A 26,691-nucleotide genomic window follows, 5' to 3' on the forward strand; every position below is an offset into this window, starting at 1 on the left:
TCACCTATGTTGAAGATTCTACAAGGCTGATTAACTGATTATGTGACATACATCTGTAATTCCAGTACTCAGGAGACTGAGGCAGGCTGATCAAGAGTTCAAGGTCATCTGGTTTACACAGCAGGAGACCCTGTCTCAGAAAACTAACAAAAAACTCACATAAAAATAATGCTTAAAAAAAGCATAAGCATAAAACAAAACACTTTTGCATGTGGAGAATTGAATGTTTAAATAGTGGTTTATCTTTAGTATCCTTATCAGCCACTCTTTGTAACTGGTCTAACATCTTTTTGATTCTGAGGTAAAACCTTTGGAATTTACTCATATCAGACCACTAGCTTCCAACAACCTGAAAGCTCAGACTGACACAGGAAACATCTAACCTATCTCTGCTCAAACACATCTACCTGTCACCACCAATGTATCTGATAAATGATTTATGTCTTTCTTGTGTTGTGCAACCACAGATGTTTGAGTAATTGTTTCTATGTTGAAATACATTATTTAGGGAAACCCGAATCAGTACTTCCCGGCCAGTCATTCATATTTTTCTCAGAATAAACTATTTCTTACTCTCTCTGTGTTGAGAGCTGTGTTTCCTTTGCGTGGACAGTTTCCATCAGCTGTTTAAATTATTAAATTTACACTTTTTTTTTTTACTACTTTTAGGATTCTTGTATGCATATACCATATAACATCTCTGAACAATTACTTTTATCCATCCCCAATCCATACCTTTTATTTCCTCTTATTAATGAGTCATCAAAACATCCACATTGTGAATCTCTTTGTCCTCTTCAGGTTCAAGGGAGGCCCTCAGTCACCTGTCAGCATTACTCACCATTGCTTCTAATGGGTTTAAGATGCAGAGCAAGCTCAGGTCCCTGGCAGGGAAGCCCGCAGCGCCCGCCCCGCCCCAGCAGCCCCGCCCCCATACCATACACAGCCAATCAGCAGCGGTCTCTTGAGCGCGCGCGCGCCACCGACTCCAAGATGGCGGTGACTGACTTGGAGTCCGTGCTCTAGAGCCCCGTTTACTTTCATTTCTCCCCACGCGGCAAAATATGACCGCAGCGGCCGCTGGAGGGTATCAGCGGGATGAGTCGGCGGAGGAAACATGGGGACAGTCCCGCGGCGAAGAGCACGCCGCGCCGAGCAGCAGCGACCGAGGAGGGCATGGCGGCGGGCTCTTCCTCCAGGCCGCGGCGGCGGCGGCGACGGGAGCAGCGTCGGGAGGACGGGAAGCCGGAGGGTGAGAAGCGCTGGACGGTCAGGGACCCGGATGCGGGAGGACGGGAAGCCCGAGGGTGAGACGCGCTGGACGGCCAGGGACCCGGATGCGGGAGGACGGGAAGCCGGAGGGTGAGACGCGCTGGACGGCCAGGGACCCGGATGCGGGAGGACGGGAAGCCCGAGGGTGAGACGCGCTGGACGGCCAGGGACCCGGATGCGGGAGGACGGGAATCCCGAGGGTGAGACGCGCTGGACGGCCAGGGACCCGGATGCGGGAGGACGGGAAGCCCGAGGGTGAGACGCGCTGGACGGCCATGGACCCGGATGCGGGAGGACGGGAAGCCCGAGGGTGAGACGCGCTGGATGGCCAGGGACCCGGATGCGGGTGGAGGCAGGCAGTGCGTCCTTCCGGGATGCCCCCCGGGGACGGGGACCTGCTTGAACCTTTGGTCCCGTCACCCGAAAGGCTTGTTGACATCCCTCCGCTCTCAGCCAACCGGAACTCGGTAGGCGTAACATCCACCCCTTCTCCCTCTCCCCCTCCCCAAGAAAACCGGATCCCAGTTCATTCCGATAATTTTGTTGAGAGTTCTAGGAAACAGACCCGAAGAGCTTTTCCTACCTAGAACATACTCTTAAAAGCCCGTCTTTGCTAATCCATAGAACAAATTTGGGATGGTGCAAACTAAAAATTCAACTGATTCTGCAAAACTTAGGAAGAAGTAGAACACTTGACTCTCAGGTACTAGTAGGTAGTGTAGATGGGTTACTGTTGATGAAAGACGGCTGAAACCATCCTAATGGGGTTTCTGTTTGGGATGCATTTGACACTTGAAATGTATCTTAATTGTACCCCCCCACACACACACACAGTCGCAAAGCCTTAGTGATAATGAATTGACATAAGATAGTAATACTGTTCATTCTTAGACGACCAAGGTTTCAAAAACTGCTTTCTCGTTCCAGTGTTACATTTGCAAAGTGCTAAAGCATTTTTTATGGTAATCTAACAATTCAGTTGTGGTTAAAGTAATTGCTAGGAGAAAAATTTATGTTGTGCTGTACAAAGTATTCTTGTCTAAGCTGTTATTTAACTTGGGGTTATAATGTACTAAAGTATTGCTTTTGAAGTACAATTGTTATTTTAATCATTTTTATGTAGAAAGGTATGAAACACCAAGGAGAGTGCTGAAAATGGACTTACCATGCACCTTCAGTTCTCCAAATGATCAAGATGGACAAAATGATATTTTTTGGGACCAAAATTCTCCAATGACAAAACAGTTAGGTAATTTGTTACTAACATTTTTATATGTGGATAAGTGTTTGGTAAATTATTAATATTTTTAAATTTTTATAACTACACCAGTAGATGTTTGAGAATTTTAGGGTGTCTTTTTAAATCTCTGGCATGCATATATTAGTGCATAGATATTTTAAGCTGTACTGATTAAGACAATTCTCTAAAGAGTGACATTTATGGGAATGTCTTTCATTGCTTTAGGTAAAGGGAGAAAACACCAGACACCTCTCTCAGATAGTGATGAGATCTCACATATAGTCGATCGCATTGCCCCTCAGGTAAGGGTCACTTGTTTGTACACCAGGCTTGTGTAGTTCACTTGTGGAAGATGTTTTGCCTTTTGAAGAAAGAACATATTATAATACTGGTAGTATAGTCAGTCATCCCTTGGCCTCCATGGGGGGACCCCCATTGGAGACCCAAATCTTCAGATTCTCAAATTCCCCATATACGAAATGGTGCCGCCTTTACATATAACCGGTGTGTGGTCTGTCATGTACTTTAGTTCCTTATGTATGTTGTGCGGTGGTGATCAGACCCTGGCACTTACATGTGCTAGGCAAGGGCTATGCCCCTGAGCTGTGCCTCCAGCCCTTTCCGTGTGCTTTAAGTCATCTGTAAAGTACTTACACCTAATGTCGTGTAAGTCTGATATTGTAGTGTGTAGGAAATAATGGCCAAAAATGTCTGTATGTCGTCCATATAGCCACATCTTTTTTGGAGGTGATGGTAGTGATTTTTTTCTGAGTATTTCATTCAGTGATAGGTTGAGTTTGAATGTGTAACCTGCAGATAGGGAGGGAAAACTGTATATATTTTCCTACATTTTAATTATCTTACAGAGCTATTTTTGGCTAGAGTTTAAATTCTATCAAATATATTTAAGTAACAACGTAAGATGGTTTTACCTTATAATCACTTGAATAATAGAGTAAGATAGTATCTTTTAAACTTAAGATTTTTGTTATTAGTGTTTGTTTGTTGTCTATAGTACAGCTTTCCCTCATTGAAACTGCTGTCAGTATTCACTGACTTGTACATTCACCAAGAAGCACTTGAAATCTGGAAAGAGCCCTGGATTTAGACGTAGACCTCATTCAGCCTTTTATGCTATGTGATCCTAGGTGAGCCAGCTAAACTCTCACATCAGTTTACTTAACTGTTAAATGGAATTTTTTACCTGTCTTGCCCTTGTCTTTGGGTTGATTCGTTATGTAAAAACTTGCTATAAATTATAAGGCGCTTTGATTGCTATAATAGAGCAATCTTGAAAGTGGTTGTTCTTCATTTTAATTCCTATGCTGCTTAAATGAAAAAGTTTGTTAATCATTTGACTCAGAAGTAGGCAAGAACGAGGATCATTCATTGTATTAATCCTGTCACTGTTGTAAGACACATCTGCCTAACACATGAGATTATTCGGAGCTTAATTCTTTTCTTTCCTTCTTTAATATTTAAATCCAGAGAATATCTATTTTTGCTTAATTTCTTTGTAGAAACTGGTATTTTTCCTTAATATATATCTTTGAATACAGTTACTGTGTGTGTTGACCATAAACAACAACAGACATAGCTCCAAATAACAGGTTTGTGGAATCACCCTATCCACATGGAAGAGACAGGTTGTAAAATACAGGAGTGAGGGATGGCCATATTCCCTTACAAAAAAACAGGCTGTAAAATGCAGGAATGTGGGAATGAGGGATGGCCATCTCCACATGGAAGAGACAGATTGTGAAATATGGGAATGAGGGATGGCCATATCCACATGGAAGAGACAGACTGAAATATGGGAATGAGGGATGATCATCTCCACATGGAAGAGACAGACTGTAAAATGTGGGAATGAGGGATGGCCATATCTACATAGAAGAGACAGATTGTAAAATATGGGAACGAGGGGTGACCATCTCTACATGGAAGAGACAGGCTGTAAAATATGAGAATGACGGATGCCCATCTCCACATGGAAGAGACAGGTTGTAAAATAAGGGAATGAGAGATGACCATATCCACATGGAAGAGACAGACTGTAAAATATGGGAGTGAGGGATGGCCATCTCCACATGGAAAAGACATACATAAAATATGGGAGTGAGGGATGACCATCTCCACATGGAAGAGACAGACTATAAAATATGGGAGTGAGGGATGACCATCTCCACATGGAAGAGACAGACTACAAAATATGGGAGTGAGGGATGGCCATCTCCACATGGAAGAGACAGACTGTAAAATATGGGAGTGAGGGATGACCATCTCCACATGGAAGAGACAGACTGTAAAATATGGGAGTGAGGGATGACCATCTCCACATGGAAGAGACAGACTGTAAAATATGGGAGTGAGGGATGGCCATCTCCACATGAAAGAGACAGACTGTAAAATATGGGAGTGAGGGATGACCATCTCTACATGGAAGAGACAGTCTATAAAATATGGGAGTGAGGGATGACCATCTCTACATGGAAGAGACAGACTATAAAATATGGGAGTGAGGGATGACCATCTCCACATGGAAGAGACAGACTGTAAAATATGGGAGTGAGTGATGACCATCTCCACATGGAAGAGACAGTCTATAAAATATGGGAATGAGGGATGGCCATCTCCACATGGAAGAGACAGGCTGTAAAATATGGGAGTGAGGGATGACCATCTCTACATGGAAGAGACAGGCTGTAAAATATGGGAATGAAGGATGGCCATCTCCACATGGAAGAAATAGGCTGTACAATACCTACTATTATAACTCACATAATCAAAACAACTCTGTTGCTACTAACTCTACATTCTGTGCCTGCCATGTCCTAGAAACTGATTGTATAGGCAGTTCAATAAATTTATGTTCTAATACTATTTATAACTTACCACTAGATCTTCATCAATTGTAGGTTTCACCTAAAGCATGCATGACAAGCTGCGGGCTGGCCAACCTCAATGGTGATACAATTATAGTTGAGTAAATTATTGGAGCCTTTATTAAATGGTCTAGAAATAAGTTTGCTTAAGGAAGTGACAATAATATGCAAGTGATAACTTGTGTTAATAAAGTAATACAATGAAATTAGTTGTTTATAAATACTACTCCCTTCAATTGAGCACTTTTAGACCAAGTCAGTCTTTGGTAGTACTAAGGTCTTCTTAAAAACTTATATTCTCAGAGTGACAAATATTTATGTTTTTAGGTGAGCTATCTTCATTAATTTTCTTGTAACTGGACAGATTACCTAATTAAATCATTAAGAATATTCTTTTCTGTAATTAAAGATTATTGTTCAACCAACAAAGAAAATACTAAGTCCAGAATTGGCATTATCTGATTTAAGTCAAGTAGGTTCAAGTAATGTTAAGAGAACTGCTTGCTGGGGCTAAGAAGATAGCTCAGTGGATAAGGGCCCCTAAGTATCTGGCATGGCTTTATAGCAACACGAAGCTCTGGTGCACTCGTACACACATACACATATGCATAGTTTTTTTAAAAGAAAACTCTTGATTCATTGAGGACCCTGTTGGCTTATTTATTTATTTTGAGGTAGGATCTCACTCTAGCTCAGGCTGACCTGGAACTCACTCTGTAGTTCCAAACTGGCCTCAAATTTGTGGTGAACTGTTACCTCCTGAGTGCTGAGATTAAAGGTATGTGCCACCAAGACTAGCTTTCATTGAGGATCTATAGTACCACATTACAGGGTCTTTTCACCTAAATTTTATTAGAAAATAAGTGTAAAACTACATTTTCTTCATACCCAGCATTATGCTTCATACTAAGCTGCCATAAAGAGTGCTCTTGCCTTTGAATATCCTAGAGCCTAGTATTAAGGTCATTTTCCCCCTTGTGTTCTATTTATGTTCTCTGTAGTTACTGTAAACAAGCAAAACATGGTTTGTTGGTTGAGTTCACAGACTTGAAGCTCCTTCTGTCACTTTCTGTGTGGTCAAGAGACTGAAGAATATAGGAGACTCCAACTCTAGAAGGGCTTTCCTCCCTGAAGCCTGTCTGCCTTTGGCTTGTTTTCTTCCTTCCTTCCTGGCTTTAGTTCTGACCTTGCCCTTAGGTCTGTAATCAGTTACCCGTGTTCTCAATTTCAGTCAAGGTAGATTTGCAGTTTCAGAGACAAGTAACAGTGAGCACAAGTAGGACTTGGTGAGGAGCCGCTGAAGGACTTAACAACTGCCACATGGGTGGTTCCTGCTAGATTCTCATGTGTGTCTGACAGTGTCTGAAATACTGAGCTTTGCTTTTATAAAGATACTCTTGTATGAAATGTTAAATGTGCACTTGAAAATTTACTTCTTAAAACCTTGTGTTTTTTTTAACAAGGAATTCCTAATTTTGATAATTTTTTACTCCCTGAGACATAAGTGAATCACGCTTTCTGACTTCTTTTTACCATTATGCAATTTCTCAGTTTTTGAGTTTGTTGAGTAACTATCACCTTGCCAGAATTTATTGCTGGAGGAAAATAATTCTTTCCCTGCCTTTTCCCTTTCTCTTCTTCCTCTTTCCTTTCCTCCCCATTTTAACCCCTTTTAACCTTCTCTCCTTAGTCTTCCTTCTCCCTCCCTCCTTCTGTCCCTCTCTTCCCTTTTTTTCCCTGACGGTGCTCATACATTTCTTTTGCTCCCTCTTCCAAAGGATGAAATACCAATGGCAGACTCCATGCTGGGAGTGTGGATTGGAGCAACTGCGATCCCTTCTACTCCCAGTGTAGCCAAAGAGCAGTCCAGAGCTAAAATGAGCTGCACAAAGTAAGTTCTGATTCAGCGTTTCTGTGACTCCGAGAAGCCAATATAGTGTGCAGTTTGGGTTTTGTGAAGAATCCAAAATAATTGCTACGACTTCTTAGTTTTGATATGTAAAATGTTGGAGTTAAAGTAATTTTACTCTGAGTGTTAAATGTTTGATGTTTTAGCATACCAAGATATATTAAGTGATAGGCAAATATTTTTAATGACTCTTAGAACCTTTCTTAGTTATAATTTTTAAATGTTTTAATAGGTTAAAAACACAAAATCGAGAAAAAGAACTTATGAAATTGGCTGAACAGTTTGATAAGAATATGGAAGAGCTAGATGTGGTTCAGGAGCAACACAAGAGAAACTGTGGTTCTGTCCAGACAGCCTCAGAAACAGAGACTTTTCATGACTATAAAGAAGATGTGCAGAAGCAGTCATGTGATATAGTTCCTAGTGATGTCATAGTGAAGCCAGTGAGAGGAAATGCCAGGATATCTGTGGCCGACGTCTCAGACAGCCATCAGAAGCTGTTGGACCCGAGTGCCGAAGCAGCCTTTCGTGCCCTTTTTGACGGTTCTACTCAGAAGTGCAGTGGGCAGTTCAGCCAAGGTATGTCAGATGCTTCACTGAATAACAGTGACACTGCTTTTGGAAAGAAAAGTGTTTGGAAAGAAGAGAAAAACATTGCAAATGAATCTTTGGTCACTGAAAACCAGCCAAATAAAAACACATCTCTTTGTCCACAAGTAGATGGTGTGACAGTGTCAGTGTCTCATGTGACTCCCTGTACCAAGCAGCCAGACTCTAATAAGCATGCCGATGTGTTTACTTCAAGTGATTTTGAAGAGGACTGGGAAAGCTTATTAGGTAATGAACCTTTTGTGCTAAATACTGAGATGCTCAACCTGTTCCCTTCTGCCACTGCCCAAGTTCCTGATCATCAGGGATTTTGTACAGTTTTTGGTAAAAAGGATAAAGATAGAAGAACAAATACTAATCTTGAGGACAGACTAAGAAATTCAAGAATAGCACAAGATCTTCCTTCAAACATGAATAATAGACAGCTAATAGATGAAGGAAACAGATCTCTGCCAAGTCCAAATGATAAACCGAGCAAGTTACCATTTAACAGAAATAAAATGAAGTTTGAGAAACCTGTCAATAATGTTACTCAAGATGAAATTCAAGGCTGTGTGACTGTGTCTAACCTGACAAAGGAAGACTGTCACCTTAGCCTGACTTCTAATGCACATGCTGTAGATAGATCTGGTTTGGACACAAGATGTACCAATGAAAAGAAATCCGGGCTCCATTTTAATCAGTCTTCTAAATCATCTGCTAGTACTGACTCCCGTGGCTTTGCATCTTTGAGCAGTGAAGCCAGTGTTGGTAACCCAGACCAGACAAATGCATCCAAGTTAGGTTCTGTCCTTGATGACTGGAATGACCCATCATTTGCTAATGAAATTATTGAAGCATGCCGCCAGTTAGAGACTACCTGGGACGCAGGTGATGTAGATGATGATGTGCTGTATCAAGCATGCGATGATGTTGAAAGACTAACTCAGCAAGAAAACGTAAAGGACCACAAGGTACCAGGAAGTACACTTGAGAGCAGTCCTCACTCCCCGCACGGAGCCGGAAGCACGTCTGCCGCATTGAAGCAGGGAGGCCTTCTGATGCTCTCAGAGCCTTCGGGTCTTGGCAGCATTTCAGTGCAGACGTCTTTGACAAATAAATCCCAAATATATAAGTCTATGAAGATGGCGAAAAAGGAACCAGGTAGAAATTACCAAGATTTTTCGGGTGCTCCAAGAAATGTGTCTGTGTACTCTCAGAATTCAAGTGACCAGACCAGTAACCTACAGAAGTCTTGTAATAGCCTTGCTGTTTCAGTACAAAGGAACAGCCCAAAGTCAGCTGTTGCAGAAAGTTCAAGTTTGAGCATTAGACCGACTCTCATGAATACAGAACTTGCTACTAATAAGAAATTTATTGCTCAGCAATTACCTCATAGCATCCTAGCAGATAAAGCTCAGAGTAACCTTAACAAAACTGGAAGATTTTCAAAGTTTACATTTACAAAAATTAAAAGTCAGTTTCTTTCTCAGTTCAACCAAGATTGTATAGCAGGAAGTATCCCTGCTACCAGAACTACTCAAGATTTAGAGAAAAAGACAGCTGACAGCCCATTACTTGGAAAGGCTGATGAGCAGCAGTCTTTGGTAAAGCGTTCTCTGTCTTGGAAGAACCCTTCTAGAGGTACGTATGAGAGTTTCCTGAGAGAAATACCACTTTGATGACTACAAAAGCTACTTGTTTTGACTAACATACAAATAAAAGCTATTGTATGTGCTTAACTAGGGTTCTTAAAGTGATTATTTCAAATAGTTGTGCCTGTGTTGGGAAGTATTTCCTGGAAAAACACTTCTAGATGTGTGCATTGAAGAGTTAGATTTAATCTTGTTTACTCTCATTGTTTTAAACTTCAGTTTTAGTAACTTTCTGATGTATTGAACTTCAGTTTTACAGTTTTCAAAATTGTAGTTTTTAGTGAAGTCAACAGTAGTTGATGTTTTGAACCTTTCTCATTAAACATTTTTGTTAGTATACAATCTGAAAGAAAATTCAGTGTTCATTGTAACAGACTTGTGACTTTCTTAATTCATGCAACCTATCATTTTTTTAAGTTTTTTTTTTTTTTTTTATTTGAGAGAGGGAGAGAGAGCACGGGTGCACCAGGGCCTCCAGCCACCGACAATGAACCCCAGATACATGCACCACCTTGTGCATCTGGCTTACATGGGTCTTGGGAAATCGAACCTAGGTCATTAGGCTTGCAGGCAAGTACTTTAATCACTAAGCTATCTCTCCAGCCCAGCCTATCATTTTTAAATTTTTATTTATTTCTTTTTGTTTTGTTTTGTTGAGGTAGGGCTCCCTCTAGCTCAGGCTGACCTGGAATTCACCGTGGAGTCTCAGGGTGGCCTCAACCTCACAGCAGTCCTCCTACCTCTGCCTCCCAAGTGCTAGGATTAAAGGTATGTGCCACTACGCCCGGCTTAATGTTTATGATTAACAAGATGTTTTGTATGGATACATAATGTGTTGGTACCCTCTTTTCCCTCAGCCCTTTCCCCATTCCACTGGGGCTCCTTAGTCTTCTAGTTCCTCTTTTTCCCAGTTCTTTGTTTTGTCAGTATATTCCATTGGTCATACCTCAAAATTTTTATCTTAGCTTTCCATCTGTCTCATTTGATTAGTAACACCCTTACCCAAACCCATGTCTTGATTAAATTACTATCCCCTTTTGATTCTAGTCTTTAAATCAGAGAATAATCTTTTAAAACCACATAAACAAAACATAATTGGTACATGTAAAAAAAAAAATCTTCAATGGTTGCCTTTCATATTTCAAATAAAATCCACACTTCACACTGTAATCTAGAAAGCCCTAGATTTTTCTCTCCTTAGCCTGCCTTACATACTAACTTTCAGTTACAGCAGCTATCTTTATTCTCTAGTAGCTTCATCCTAGTTCAAAACCTTAGACTGTGCTGTACTATAGTTTCTTCACTGTAACTACTTCCCAGCATTTGACACCCCAGACTCTGACGGGGTATACCACAGATTATGCTGGATGTCTTGTAAATCGTCGTTATGGTTGTTCTGTTTTTTTCTTTTTGAAAGAGAGAAAGAAGCTGAGAGGGATTGGGAGCGCCAGGGTTTCCAACCACTGCAAACAAGCTCCAGACGCATGCACCACCTTGTACACAACTCTGGCTTATGTGGGTCCTGGGGAATCAAACTTGAGTCCTTTGGCTTTGCAGGCAAGCAGATTGACCACTAAGCCACCTCTCTAGCCCCATGGTTGCTTATATTTTGTCTTTATTGCTGTCTGAATATAATCATTCTTCTTATCTTTTAATATTCTTTCTCGTGCAACATTATCTGTATTTGAAAAGGTGTGTCTGCATACCTGTTTACTAGGTAGATGGACCTCCATAATATATGAAGGTTTGCTTCCTGGGTGTCATTTCCAGGTGGCACCTGTTGGCTTCAGTGACCACGTGTTATGTGTTGTGTGGCTTCATAATCATCATTGGTTCTCTATTCGTGGAAAATAAGTTGGTTGGGGTATTTTGCATTTACAAACAGTATTGTAAATATATATAAATTACTGTAGCTTGTATGATTACATCTGTCATTTCCTTAAAACTGGTATAAGAGGATATTGTGAATTTTGACAGATGTCACCAAATTTTCTTTCAAAAAGTTTAACTTAATAGGTACTTATCAGGGCTAGAGAGATGGCTTAGTGTTTAAGCGCTTGCCTGTGAAGCCTAAGGACCCCGGTTCGAGGCTCGATTCTCTAGGACCCACGTTAGCCAGATGCACAAGGGGGTGCACGCATCTGGAGTTTGTTTGCAGTGGCTGGAGGCCCTGGCGCGCCCATTCTCTCTCTCTCTTTGTCTCTTCCTCTCTCTGACACTGTCAAATAAATAAATAAAAATTTTTTTTAAACTTTAAAAAAATTAAAAAATAGGTACTTATCAGCGCTGACTGGATTTTTTTATACTACAGCCCCAAATTATGCCTTTTGAAGTGTCAAAAATGTCATCGATGTATAATAGATACAAACTTCTAAGTTTAAGTGGTTATAACTAGGTCAATGAGATTTCCAACATGAATTTATTTATATGTACATTATTAATCTTATTAAAGACTTTATCTGAGCCGAGCGTGGCGGCGCACACCTTTAATCCCAGCACTCGGGAGGCAGAGGTAGGAGGATCCCATGAGTTCAAGGCCACCCTGAGACTATAGAGTTAATTCCAGGTCAGCCTGCACTAGAGTGAGACCCTACCTAGGGAAAAAAAAAAAAAGACTTTATCTGAGTTTTCCCCAGTCTCTTACCCTGTCTTCATTTTTTAAATATATAAATAATCTGCCTTTCAGTTCATCTTAAACATTTATTGATAATTCTCTCATTCTCTCTCTCCCTCTCTCCCTCACCCTCCCTCTTTCTCTCTCAGAGTCAGCATCTGACTCGAGCTCACTCTAACCTGGAGCTCACTCACTCGCAGCCTGTGCTGACCTCCATGCTCCTCCCAGCTCAGCCTCCACCAGATCATAGCCTTGAGTCTCCATGCCCAGTGTTACTGTTTTCTATGCTTTCTACCCCCTCCTACCTTAGTATGTCACAGGCTACTCTCCAAGGAATGTCTCTGAAACAAAGCCCATGTAACTGCTTGTGACTTAAGGCCAGAGATAGCTAACTTTGATATGTCCAGAGTTAGCCTTCAGCCTGTTTTTATGTAGCTGGAAGACTAAAAACAAGCCTACATTTTGAATTGTTTAAAAAAAAATGAAAAGGAAAACAATATTACACATGACATTTGAAAACCTGAATTGTATCAATTCATAAAGTTCTACTTAAACACAGCCCATCATTTGTTTATATTTTATCCATGGCTATCTTGGCCCTAGTAGAATTGAGCAGTTGGAATAAAGAGCATTTAGCTCTCAAAGATTAATATATATCTGGCCCTTAAGAGAATAAAAGTTGCTGACCCTTATGCTTTAAAATAAAAGATAAGAGCCCCAGTTGCTTAGTACCTTCCAGCAGTTTGACTTTGTAAGTGTATTTTTATTAGAGATTGAGTTAAAGGAAGGGCTAATGGGAAAATATATGGCTCTCCCTAAGTGAGATTTTTATACTGCCACTTCATATCATTTGGAATTATTTGCTATAATGTCAAGCCAATTTTAAATCCCATTTAAGGTGCCATATTCTTTTATAACAGTGTGGACTGTTAATGTTTTCTTTTATTCGTACAGTTAGTTGACTGTAAACTCTGTAGGTGTTTTCTGAATTTTTTTCTTCTTGGCTTTAAGATTAAAATATTTGTCAAACTAATTAGTAGTAGTAAGTTTTGGTGTTTTCTCTAAGGAAAAAACTCACAAGAATCTGTGAGCTGTGACATGAAAGGCATCAGTCATTTGAGGAGTTTATGTGAAATAAATATTTTCTATTTTTTTTCTACTTAGAAGCAAAAAGAGAGCATGAAAATGGGTACACCAGGGCCTCCTTCCACCACGTACAAGCTCCAGACATGTGCCACTATGTGAATCTGGCCTTAAGTGTGGGTACTAGGTAATTGAACCCTGGCCACCAGGCTTTGCAAACAAGCACCTTCAGTCCACTGAACCATCATTCCAGCCCTTGAAATAAACATTTGTTATCCTGAAAGTCCCCTTCAATTTCTGATTATATCAAGAAAAGAAGCAGATAGATATATTTGGGAAAATAACTTCTTTAGTCAACAAAAGAAATCTGGTGATGTCAGTACATAAACATGTCTCGTCTGACAATAATAGATTTTTATCTAAAAGGCTCATTTTACAATGTAAGTTTTAATCCATAAGGTGTTTAAATGAGAGGGCAGTTGTGAATAAAAACAAAACAAATTTAATTAAGATTATTTTAAATTTTCTAATTTCTAACTAACAGATGATTAGTTTGACATGAGAAATATTGTCACTCAAGAACCTTTCCCTAGTGGCTGAAATGAAATATTTGTGGTTCTATAAGGAAAAAGCTGTGGATAGTTATATAACTTATTTTCACATTGTTTGGAATATGCCCAGTTTAACTTCTTATTTGTACTACCTTTATTTTAAAATGTATGTAACATTTAAAAGTCTGTATTTTTACGATTATATTTTTAGTGAGGTTCTATTAATTAGATTTTATTCTCCCGAAGAATTGTTTGGTGGGTTGTCATAAACCCTATTTTTGAGCTACAGGATGGCTTCGCGGTAAGGCACTTGCCTGTGAAACCTAAAGTCTCCAGATCCAACCTTCACCAGACGCACATAGGTGAGGCAAGCGCAAGGTCGCACATGCCCTCCAGGTGACACAAGTGTCTGGAGTTCAGTTGCGGTGGCTGAGGCCTTGGCGTGCCAACTCGCTCTCTCCAAAATAAAAATAAATTTAAAAAATTCTTAGAATAAAAAACCTTTCTTTTTTTGATGTTTATTGTTACACAGTTAATTCATGTTTTGTTTAATTTTCAGAGGAAGAAGAGAAAAACAGAAAGTGTTCCCCTGAAGAAATTCAAAGAAAAAGACAGGAAGCACTGGTTCGAAGAATGACCAGAGCACGGACGTCATCTGCAAACTCGGCTCCTACATAGTTTCTATGAGAGAATTTTAGAAGACTTCACGACTTCTGATAACTATCTACGATAGTTTTTATTTTACTTCTCTATGAGAAATTTAATTTCAACTTATAAAGCATGGACTTCTACTTTATTATTTAATAAATCACTGTAAATGAAACCTTTCCTTGGAGATAATGTGTCAAAATACTTATGTGTAACTTTTAGAAACCCAGAAAAGATAGCAATTAAATACTAATGTCATGTAGAGGAAAGTAATTACATTTTTAATATAATTACAGATGATCATCTAAAGCTAAGTAATTTTGACTTTCTATAAAGTCTTCATAATTCAAATCTTCAAATAACTAATGACATAAAATAACTGATGACAAACTTGTTTTAAAAGTTTCTTTGTCAGTAACTTGCTTAAACTTTTTATATATTTCCAAGTTTTTGTTTTTGTTTGTTTGTTGTGCACACCAGGGCCTCTAGCCACTGCAAACAACTCCAGGTGCATGTTTCAGTGTGTGCATCTGGCTTTAATATAAATATTGGGGAAGAGCACCCAGGCCATCAGGGTTTACAAGCAAGAGCCCTCAGCCACTGAGCCATCTCTCCAGCCCTCATTTCCAAGTTTTAATTAGTACTTCTATACTCCTAGGAACATACTTTATGGAAAATAACTTCAATTTACCTACAGAAAATTACAATTTTCAATTCCTAATTAAAGTAGACATGAATTTTAATATTTCTAAAATATACAAATTGAAACTGCTACTTTAGAGAGAATATTGACATTAAGAGAAAAAAGAAAGCAGTGGATTAACTAACTACTGGAAGATCATTAGAGTAGGCAAAAACTTAATTTTTCTTCTGATCCAACTTCTGTGTTACATACATAAGAAAAATTCATGCTTTCCTCCTTTCCGTGTGTGCACTGAAACAATATGTAGCTGAGGCTAGTCTTGAACTCAGAACCAACTGTTTTCAAACTCATGACAATCCTCCTGCCTCAGCCCCTGCAGTGCTGTAATCACGGCTGTGTGCTCCATGCCCGGCTCCCGCTGGTACTTTGAACCTGAGGGGCGACGGAAGCCGTGCCTGTGCTGGAACAACTGCTTTGCTCACCGAGACAGTTCACCATTGGCTTCAGCGTGTTAGCGCAAAAATGAAATTTCACGCCCTCAGAGGGCCTGGGAAGGTGTTGCAAGTTCAAACATTTGAAGTTAGATCCCCAGAACCTATGTAAAATGCCAGGTACTGTCTTGTACGTTTGAAATCCCAGCACTGGGGAGGCTGAAACAAGGAAACCCTGAAGCTCACTGAGTAGGTGAGCTCTAAGTTCGGCAGGAAACCCTGCCCCAAACTGGAGTGATTGAGACATCTGACATTGGCCTCTGGCCTCCACACACGTGTACCTGCATGCATGTGCACTCATGCATGTCCATATACCATATACACATTACAAAAACACAGTAAAGACAGCTTAATGCTCATTATTTATCTTAATATTTCCAAGGATAAATATTAGTTCAGTTTTATTTTTCCTCTAGTTATTTATTTACTAACTTTGTCCCTGTATATATTTTTTTCTTTCCTTTTTCACCCTTTTCGAATTTGCAAAACTAACGATGAATGAGGAAATGTTAAAAGAGCTTTCAATGAAATCTACATAATCATTCCTAATACTTTGAAAACTTATATTCTAAAAACATATAGAAAGTCTAGAAGAAATAGGTCAATCCTAAATTCACATGGCCATTAAAATTCAGTCAAGGGCTGGAGAGATGGCTTAGCGGTTAAGTGCTTGCCTGTGAAGCCTAAGGACCCCGGTTCAAGGCTCGATTCCCTAGGACCCACGTTAGCCAGATGCACAAGGGGGCGCACACATCTGGAGTTCGTTTGCAGTGGCTGGAAGCCCTGGTGCTCGCGCTCTCTCCCTCCCTCCCTCTCTCTCTCTCTCTCTCTCTCTCTCTCTCTCTCTCTCTTTCTCTCTCTCTCTGCCTCTTTCTCTCTCTGTCTGTCTCTCTCAAATAAATAAATAATCAGTCAAAAAGACAAAAGCAACTTAATAAGAACAACAAGGAATGTGATTGAAGTATTATTGATATTTCTCTACAAGGTAAAGCTTAGTATCAGACAAGTTCACCACAGAATTCTTCCAACCCCTTAAGAAATCACTAACACCAATAATCCCTGAAATTTCCACAAAAAAAAAAAAAAAAAAAAAGGAAGGAAAAGAGCACTACAAGCTTAGAGAAGTCTCACTCTGATACCAAAACCGAGTAAGCACACAACAGCAAGAAGAAAACATACACCGATCTCCCTGGTAAACGTGGATGCAAAAAGCCACAAGAAAACACTTGCGAACTGAATTCAAGAGTACATTAAGGGGGCTGGAGGGATGGCTCAGCAGTTAAGGTGCCTGCCTGCAAAACCTAATGATCTAGGTTTGATTTCCCAGTACACATATACAGTCAGATGCACAAAGTGGCACATGCATCTGCGGTTCCTTTGCAGGGGCTAGAGGCCCTAGTGCACCCATTCTGTCTGTCTCCTTTCTCTATCTCTCTCAGCTTGCAAATAAATAAATAAAAATATTTTTAAATGTATAAAAGAAAGAAGCAACAATTTAAAAAGAATATATTAAGAACATAATGCATCACAGTCCAATTAGTTGCATCCTAGGGTTGCAAGACTGGTTCACCATATGCAAATCAATAAACATAATGCAACATATAAATAAACTCAGAGTAGAAATAATGTGAGCATCTCAGTAGTTGTAGAAAAAAAAGCCTTTGACAAAATTCAACATATGTTTTTGATAAAATCCCTGAAGAAACTAGGAATAAAAAGAATGTATCTCAATATAATAATGGCTATATGTGTCAAACCTATGTCCAACATTATAAAAGGAAACCTGGAAAACATTTCCTCTAAAATCTGGAATAAAACCTTAGCTAGTAAGGCAAGAACATAACTAAAATAAATACAAATGAGAAAGGGAGAAGTAAATTTATTTTTACTTGTGACAATATTATCCTACACAGCAAAGACCTTGAAAAATCTGAACAGGAAAAACAAAACAACAACAACCCAAAAAACCACATTTCCTATAAAGGGTCAGGATTCAAAACCAACATACAAAAATCAGCAGCTTTTCTGCATACCAATAGTAAACATGCCAAGAAAAAATTTTTTTAATTTATTCACAATAATTCCCAAAAAATCACCTAGAAATAAATTTAATGAAGGAAGAGCAAGAACTCTACAGTGAAAACATTAAGATTCTGAAGAAAGACTCTAAAGAAGGTACTAGAAAATGGAAACAAGCCCCATGCTAATACAGCAACAGAATTAGTACTATGGAAATGGGTAAGTTACTGAAAGCAATCTACAGATGCAGAACAATACCTGTAAAATTTCCAGTAACATGTTTCATCGAACTAGAAAAAAAAAATCTTTAAATTCTTAATGAAACACAGGATACCCAGTGATGGATCATCTTAAGTGTCAATTTGTGTATTTAGAATTACACAGGAAACACACCTTTGCATGTATCTGTGAGGTTGGTTCTAGAGATGCTTAAATGAAGTGGGAAGACCCATCAGGAATCAAGTGTTCCCTTCTATGGGCTGGACAAAAGGAGGAAGGGATCTGAGGGCCAGCAGTATCTACAGTCCGCCTGTGAGCAGTATGCGTCCTGCATCTCACAGTCCTGTGGTAATGCCTTCTTTACCATGAGGTGCTGCTGTGTCTTCTCCAATCACAAGCCAGAATAAACTCAGCATGCCTTAAGTTTCTTCTTGTTACCTATTTGGTCACAACCATTAGAAAAGCAACTAATAAAGTCCTCAGATTGTCAAAGCAATCATAAGCATAAAGAGCGATGCTGGAGGCATCACGATGCCTATCTCAGATTATACTGTAAAGTCTACTAACAAAAACAGCCTGATGCTGGCGCAAACACATGCGCAGACCAAGGGAGCAGAACAGAGTCCTTGGCAACAAGTCACATAGATCATGCCACCTAGTTTTTTTTTTTTTTACTTTTTTTATTATATGTGGACATATTTTCTTGTAAATAGCACATGTTGATACCATCCTTTCCCTCCTCCATGCCCCTTTTCTGATGAGGCCTTCCTTGTTGGGGATGCAGGTCAACCCCATGAGGATTGTGGGTCATGCGATATGGCTGTGGGGAGAGGCAGTGTCTCTGTGCAAAATGTCCCAACTTGTGGCTCTAACAATCTTTCTGTCCCCTCTTCTGCAAAATTCCCTCAGCCATGCTTGGGAACATTTAAAATCTACTTCAGTGATGGGCACTTAGGAGCCTCTGGATCTCTGGCTTGGTAGGTGTTGAGTGTTCTCAGTGTCTACCTTCTTCACCCTTGTGCTGATATCAAGTTCACTAAGAAGTCAGCACTCTTGCACATTTCCCCAATTCCTCTGTGGTTTCAGCTGGGGTCAGGGCAGAACGCACTGGGTCCTTTATCTCCTCAGGTCCAGCTCCCATTCCAGGTGGCTGTACCTGCCCACACACTGTCCACACAAGGAACCCAGACTCAAGCATGCCACCTAATTTTTGACCAAAGTGTCAAAAATATACATTGGAAAAATATAGCCTTTTCAACAAATAGGACTGGTAAAACTAGATATTCACATGTAGAAGAATGAAACTAGAACCCCCACCTCTCTCTCACACACACAGAATCAACTTAATGTGGATCCAATGTCTTAAGCTAAGACCTGAAACCTTGAAACTGTCTGAGGAAAACACTTAAAAGATTTAGGCATAGGCAAGGACTTCCTGAAAAGAACTCTAATAGTACAAGAAATAACCTCAAGGAATGACACATAGTATTCAATAAAATTAAAAAGCAACAAAGGGAACCACCACCAGAGTAAAGAGACTGCCTGCAGAATGAAAAAAAAAAATGTTTTCTAATTTTACTTAAGACACCATCTTAATATCTGGAATATATATAAAATAAAAGCTGGGCATGGTTGCGCATGCCTTTAATCCAGGTACTAGGGAGGTGGAGGTAGGAGGGTCACTGTGAGTTTGAGGCCACCCTGAGACTACATAGTGAATTCCAGGTCAGCCTGGGCTACAGTGAGACCCTACCTCGGAAAAAAAAAAAAAGAAATACCCTGAATCCATATCTTCAAATAAATAAATGGGCTACAGAACTGAATAGACTTGACAGAAAGTTTCATATTTTGACATTTGATACCCATTTTTATCAGCACCAATTGTTGAATAGGCTCTTCATTTTCCAATGCATGTTTTGACACCTTTGTCAAAATTAGGTGATCATAGCAGCATGGGTTTGGTTCTGGATCCTCTATTTCATACAAATGGCTAATAAATATTTTGAAATTGTCTAATGGAGCTGGAGAGATGTCCCAGTGGTTAAGGAGCTTGCCTGCAAAGCCTAACAACCTGGGTTTCAATTACCCAGTACCCACGTAAAGCCAGATTCACGAAGTAGTGCATGCATCTGGAGTTTGTAGCAACTGGAGGTCCTGCAGCGTCCATTCTCTCTGTCTCTATGTCTTCTCTCTCTGTGTGTCTGTCTCTCACTGCTTGCAAATATAAATAAATAAATAAATAAATAAATAAATAAATAAATAAATAAATAAAAGTACTTTTTTAAGCTGGGCGTGGGGGCACATGCACTTAATCCCAGCTCTCAGGAGGGAGGTAAAGAGGATCACCATGAGTCCAAGTCCATCCAAAGACTACATAGTGAATTTCAGGTCAGCCTGGGCTACAGTGAGACCTTACCTTGAAAAACCAAAAAAAAAAAAAAAAAAAAAAATTCTTTTTTAAGTGTTCAACATCTCAGGCCATGAATTAAATGCAAATTAAAACTCCCTTGAGATTCCAGCTCCACCTAGTAAGAATGGATTTCATCAATGTAAGGTTCAGGGATGCCCAGGACCATGGTGACTGCTCTGAGGCAAAGATGGAAGTTGAATTGAGTTTAATTTAAAATAAAGCAAACCTATAGTAAATCTCCTAGTGGGCTATTTTTGGCAAGTTTGGTTTTTATCAGCTAGTAGCTTGGTATAGTATCATTTACATTCTCATAGCTGTGAACAAGCTCCTGGCCAGAAGCGACTAGTGGAAGAAAAGGGTTTCTTTGGGCTTCTCGTTTCTGAGCAGAGTCTTGCATGGTGGGAAGGCTTGGCAGGCCAGAGCAGGAAGCCAGCGTCACACGGCAGCAGAGCCAGGAATCCGAGAGCAAGCATCCATCACCATTCACGTCAACCCCGCCCAAGCTCACAAGCCACAGTGCACAGCCAGTTTCTTTGCCGGAAGACCCCAGAATTACCTCTACCCTAGTTCCTTAGAGAGTCCTTTGCAATACCGTGAGCTAGGCTGACCTCCAGAAACACAGTTCTCTCAATTGCTGGTCTTTCAGACTCCCATAGGAATGGCTCATTAAGCTCTGCTTTACAACATCAAGGCTTGGGCTGGAGGGATGGCTTAGCAGTTAAGGCGCTTGCCTGAAAAGCCAAAGGACCCAGGTTCATTCCCCAGGACCCACATAAGCCAGATGCTCAAATGATGCATGCCTCTGGAGTTCGACTGCAGTGGCTGGAGGCCTTGGAGCATTCTCTCTCTTTCTCTACCTCTTTTGCTCTCAAATAAATAAATAAATAATAAGAAAACCCCAACGACTGACACAAGTAACCCCCTTGCACCAACAAATTTCTACCTCCTAAAAATTCCACAAACAGCACCTCTAGCTAGGGACAAGAAACGCCCTATAGGGGCCATTTTACATTCAAACCACAACAGGTATTTTGCCTAAAGAACTGTATTTTGGGGAGCTGGGGAGATGACTCGGCAGTTAAAGTCACTTGCTCGTAAAACTCAATGGCTCAGGGTTTAATTCCTAAGCATCTCCATAACGCAGATGCAAAGTGCTACGCAAATTCGTGATACCAAAAATGTCTACAACCATGGAAGAGTGAGTAGAGTGAGGAGGAATCCAACATCCGTGGGCCAGCGGGTCTGACATTTGTTTCAGGTCTGGAAGTTCACTGCCAGTAGCAAGAGACACTGTCTCAAAGAAGGAGGTAGACAGACACCTCAGAGCCATCCCCCTGCCTCCACACTGACAGCACGACAAGTGAACAACTACACTTTGTAAATCGTTTTTTAAAAGAATTTACTTTCTTCTATGATATTAGACAGATCTATATGTGTAGTGAGTTTCCAACTTTGTATTAAGCAAATTGGAATTAAGAAAATATTCAGAAGAATAGAAACATCTCAGTGCCATTTTACCAAAGTCACTTTCATTTCTATGATTTTATATGTTCTGAGATGAGGTTGAGCCATTCTGGGCCATTCTTTATACAGACTAGTTTATTAAATTATTACATTCGTGGTTTTTACAGTATGGATAGAGACTTTTATGAACATAGACGCCTATTATTTTAATAATTTCTCATTGCACTAAAAATTGACATTTAACTTTATAAATAAGATCACAGTTACTGACCTCTTTCAATAAAAAAAGAAGAACAGAAGGAGTTACCAACCCGTTCTCTGAGTCCATCTAAATCAATTAGGATGTTAAGTCCGTGCATAAAATAATGTTTAATAAAAATGCTCTAAAGGGAAAATTGTCTCATTTTAAATTGAATGAATGTAAAAGATGACACAGGCTCCTGTATTACTGCTCTAAGACACCAGACTCTGCATGGCTAATGGTTCAGTGGTAATTGGAATATTAATAGCACGTGTCATTCTGATTATCCAGACTGTGGATCAGAGTGTTTTACCTAACTCTTCTGGACTGATGGAAGAGTGGCAGAGGATAATCTGATAGTCAGTCTTACCAACTTGAGGAGCCTCATTTCAGTATGCTTTCTTGCAGGCTCTATTTGAAGACATATTCAAAAAGAAAACTCAATATATTTTTAACCTATTTAGCTGGACTATGCTGATTCATGTTGTAGATATTCAGTCCACATAGTATGGTTGTTTCTACTTAACACCTGTGAATGCATCCTATGTTGTGTTGGGTTAATGCACTGTCTCCCCAATGGAGTTGTTCTCGTTTTGCTATAGCACCCCACTAGAGGACTGTTTCCCAGGTCTCTCTTACTCAACACATTGTAGTAAGATGTGCAAGTTCTGGGGCATTTAATCTCAGTCAACTCCTGGGCTCTGTATGTGGCATTAAACTACAAACGGGTCTTAGCAAATGGCTTTACAGTAAGGGAACCTTGGCATTTGAACGTTGACTGTCTCTGCTCCGGGGTATAGGAGAGGGGCCAGGAGTTCACTGGAACAGTTTCTAAAAGCAGAACCCATTCAAGGAAAGGGACCAAGTCACCTCTTCTCATTATGCACGTCATGAACGGAGGCAGGTGATCTTTCTACTTTAGCTGCCCCAAATTTACCCTCAAGCTGACATATGAAAAGAACATAGAAATCCGAACAGATTATGTCCACATCTTCCAACTTCAATGATGGAGCCCGTGCTGGCAGTTTAGGAATGCTCACTCTTCGCTACGGCAACGATGTGATGAACATTGCCCTCAAGACACGAAGCTACTCTTCAACTTTAGAGGAATGGCAAATCGCAACTTTTGGGTACTGATATCGACAGAAGCTTAAGGTATGTTAGTGGCTTTCAGATCAGAAGCTCTGGTCTCTCAGTTTGTTTAGTACATCATTGATTTATTCATTCCATAGAGGTGGAATGAGGGTAGCAGGGGAGATGGGCTTAATTAATCTTAAATACATCTGCAATTTAAGAATTGTGGGCCTGGAACAGTTCCTGTACTAACATGATTAGCAAATATTGACTTTTGAATACAATAATAATGTGTCATCTGAAGCCCTCGATAAGTAACTTAAGTGCTTCCTTAGCTTGCACCTTATTAAGTTAGATGAGGAAGGGTTCAGGCACATTACACATGGATGCTGAAGTGGAAAATTCAGGCCAAAGGGTTTGAACATTGATTTTAAGAAAAGCGAAAGTCACGCATGAAGCGGGTGCTTCAGTACCATAGCCTATGCACGTCAGCTGTCTGCATTCTCCAGATGGAGTTTTCTTAAGTATGAAATAAATTTTGTGGTGCCATAGTAAACAGTTACAATTTGTGACTTTATTAAAACTATAATCTATCGTCAGATTATGTATTATGGCCATATGTCTTATTGAAGGTTGGCTTGAACATACTATGAGCTTTTGATGTGCCCATTCTCTTTCTCTTTCTCTCTCTCTTCCTCTCAAATAAATAAACAAGAATAAAATATTTTTTTAAAAAAAAGTTCGTCCAGCCAGGCATGGTGACACAAGCCTTTAATCCCAGCACTGGGGAGGCAGAAGTAGGAGGATCACCGTGAGTTCAAGGCCACCCTGAGACTACATAGTGAATTCCAGGTCAGCCTAAACTAGAGTGAAACCCTACCTTGAAAAAACGTTTATCCTTAGTTTTCAGTGTAGCACCTACCTTCTCATTGCTGCAACAAACATCCAACCAGAAGCAGCTCATGGGAAGAAAGAGTTTATTTCAAGCTTACAGATTCCAGCGAAACTTCATCAAGGCAGAAGAAACTGGATTACCCCATCATCCTCAGGAGAGAGCCAGAACCAACAGACAGCAAATTCAAATAGCCAGAGCTCAAACTGGCTCTTTACACACCAAGTGGGGAAGAACTTAAGATATGCCCTCCGTGACAAACCTCCTCCAGGAGGGTTCTGCCTGCTGGAGAATTAAAACTGAAACGTAATCGAATCAAAAGTTCCTGAGGTTACAGGTGATATACATTTACATTCAAACCACCACAAAGGATATTTGCTTATAAAGTTTGTAAGAGACTTTTCTGGAAGAAATTGTATGACAAGATGCACACCTTAGTAAGGAAACTTCTGCTCAGTTAGCAGGACACATTAATTCTTGCCTGGTACATATAATTAATTACAATTAGCATACTCCATGAAATTTTGCTCACTTTTTATTCTTAAAAAAATAATCAAGACTAGACCCCAGGCCTTTTTGGTTCTCTAATGAAATTGCAAATTGACTCATGTTCAAATGGTGCCTGAATAAAATGAACAATTAAAAATGCATCACTAACAATAAGATGTACCAGCTGATCTCTAAGGATTAATTAGTCCTAGGAACAATCTTTCTCATGCAACAGAGTAAGGGGAACAGAGCCATTACAGGTGGACAAGAAGGTGTCAACAAATAGCTGTTTTCACACACAGGTGCATGTGTGTGTGCAACTATGCTCATGTTGGACAAGAATGAGAATATATAGATGCAAGAATCATTAGCAGTTTAGACAATAAAGAGATTGCTGTGGTATCTTTAGAGATATTTATTCCATTTCAACTAGAATTATTCAATTGTTACTGGTTAGCAACTCATTAGTTAGCTAGGAGGCAGCCAATACATTTTACTTATCATAATTTACCATTAAAGCCAAGAAATGCTTTAGGTATTTAAATGTGGATATACTCGCCCTTATTTAAAAAGAAAAAAACAGGGCTGGAGAGATTGCTTAGTGGTTAAGCGTTTGCCTGTGAAGCCTAAGGACCCTGGTTCGTGGCTCAATTCCCCAGGACCCACGTTAGCCAGATGCACAAGGGGGTGCATGCATCTAGAGTTCGTTTGCAATGGCTGGAAGCCCTGGCACACCCATTCTCTCCCTCTCTCTCTCTCTCTCTCTCTCTCTCTCTCTCTCTCTCTCTCTCTCTCTCTCTCTCTCTCTCTCCCCCTGCCTCTTTCTCTCTCTGTCACTCTCAAATAAATAAATAAAAATAAACAAAAATTTTTTAAAAAATAAAAAGAAAAAGCACCTGTATCTGCACCAACCTTGTAAGAATCTCTGTCTCCTATAAAACATTTGTTCTTTGAGCAAATTCCCAAAAGTTAAACAAAAATAAAAATAAAATCTTTACCCTGTTGCATGTATCAGTTCTTCATTTCAACCTGCCCCTTCACAAAATGTTTCAAACTTCATTCACAATGGTTAAAAATGTGAAATTATCTCATTGCCACTACAAGCCAAGGACTTGTCTTGCAAATGTGACATCCCTGTCATTTCTGTCATTTCAGTAGTAAATAGTTTTAGAAATGGTATAATAATTTGGAATTCCTGATTCCACTATAAAACTGCAGAAGAAAATAGGCAGTTTTCCTCTTCAAGGCCCATTTAATTTGTTGTCATTTTTCTTAGGTTGCCTAAAGTCCAATCTTTTGACTGCCAGTACTATGTCAAGTCAGCCTAAAAATAGCATTTAGTGTTGAGGCATCTAAAAAGTACTGTTTACTTTTATTTTTATTTTTTTATATTTTGTCCTCTGTCCTCCCTATAGGCATTCTAAATAGATGAATTATCAGTGTGAACAAGAATAAGAACTTTCCAGTCCTTTCAAATTAATTAGACTAGTGTTATATAAAGTGAGGTTTGCCGTTCATTCAGTTGAAAACATGTAAGAAAAATTATGTAATCAACTTGAATGCATTTTGTGTACCTGTAAGAGATAAACATGGGTAATTGCACTGTGTACAAATGAATATCATCTCTGAATAGAGAAAAGTCTTTGTGTTCCTGTAAGACCCAACATAGGCAGAAACACACACGGTGACCCGATGAGAAGGAGAACGACAGATGAAATCACAACTATTTAATAAAGAGAAGGAGCAATGAACTTTCTCACCTTTGATTTACAGTGGCAAACTCTATGTCTGTACTAAGACCTCTATCAGGTGAGCTGATTAAGACATTCGTGAGAGCAGAAATCGAGATCCTTTTGGCTCTTGCTCTGCCAGGTTGAAGGAGGACGCGTGGGACCCAAATCTCACAGACGCAAGCACACAGGAGTAGCTTGCCTGCACAGCAACACAGGTCTTGCTATTCTCAGGTGGAATTTCAATATGACTGCCTGGTTCCACCCTATTCCTTCCAGACAAGACAGATGGTATACACTTAGAAAGTCATGTCCCTTACATTCATTTACTTTACTTAAACTAAAGTGTACAAGTCTCTAAGGTTGGGACATGATTTTATTTTACCAGAGGACATGAAGTTTGTTGACATCTGAATATAAAATTTCCCTCATAGGCTCATGTGCTTCGTGGTTGCTCCCCAGCAAATTTGTGCTGTTTGGGAAGGCTGGGAAACCTTCAGAAGGTGGAGCCCACTAGGAGACTATAGACCAGCTGACTGTAAATGTTAAAGAGATTAGCACCATTACCAAAGAA

General features: G+C 39.8%; 1 protein-coding gene across 8 annotated transcripts; it reads left to right on the forward strand.

Annotated features, from left to right (window-relative positions):
• The first annotated feature begins 977 nt into the window (after positions 1 to 977).
• Positions 978 to 14,625, forward strand: Etaa1 (ETAA1 activator of ATR kinase). 8 transcript variants are annotated; one of them, XM_045137601.1, is made up of 7 exons: positions 1,235 to 1,252; positions 2,396 to 2,516; positions 2,738 to 2,814; positions 3,528 to 3,660; positions 7,176 to 7,288; positions 7,539 to 9,538; positions 14,357 to 14,625. In XM_045137601.1, exons 5-7 carry the CDS (start codon positions 7,188 to 7,190, stop codon positions 14,473 to 14,475), a joined length of 2,220 nt encoding a protein of 739 aa, XP_044993536.1. In that variant the 5' UTR covers positions 1,235 to 1,252; positions 2,396 to 2,516; positions 2,738 to 2,814; positions 3,528 to 3,660; positions 7,176 to 7,187; the 3' UTR covers positions 14,476 to 14,625. The 8 variants fall into 8 exon arrangements, with proteins under 8 accessions (XP_044993532.1, XP_044993536.1, XP_044993538.1 ...); XM_045137603.1 differs by having other exon boundaries at positions 3,533 to 3,660; XM_045137597.1 differs by lacking the exon at positions 3,528 to 3,660 and having other exon boundaries at positions 978 to 1,252; positions 2,396 to 2,521.
• The last annotated feature ends 12,066 nt before the right edge of the window (positions 14,626 to 26,691 follow it).

Source organism: Jaculus jaculus, chromosome 18 (assembly GCF_020740685.1).
Source record: "Jaculus jaculus isolate mJacJac1 chromosome 18, mJacJac1.mat.Y.cur, whole genome shotgun sequence".
Taxonomy (NCBI): Eukaryota; Metazoa; Chordata; class Mammalia; order Rodentia; family Dipodidae; genus Jaculus; species Jaculus jaculus.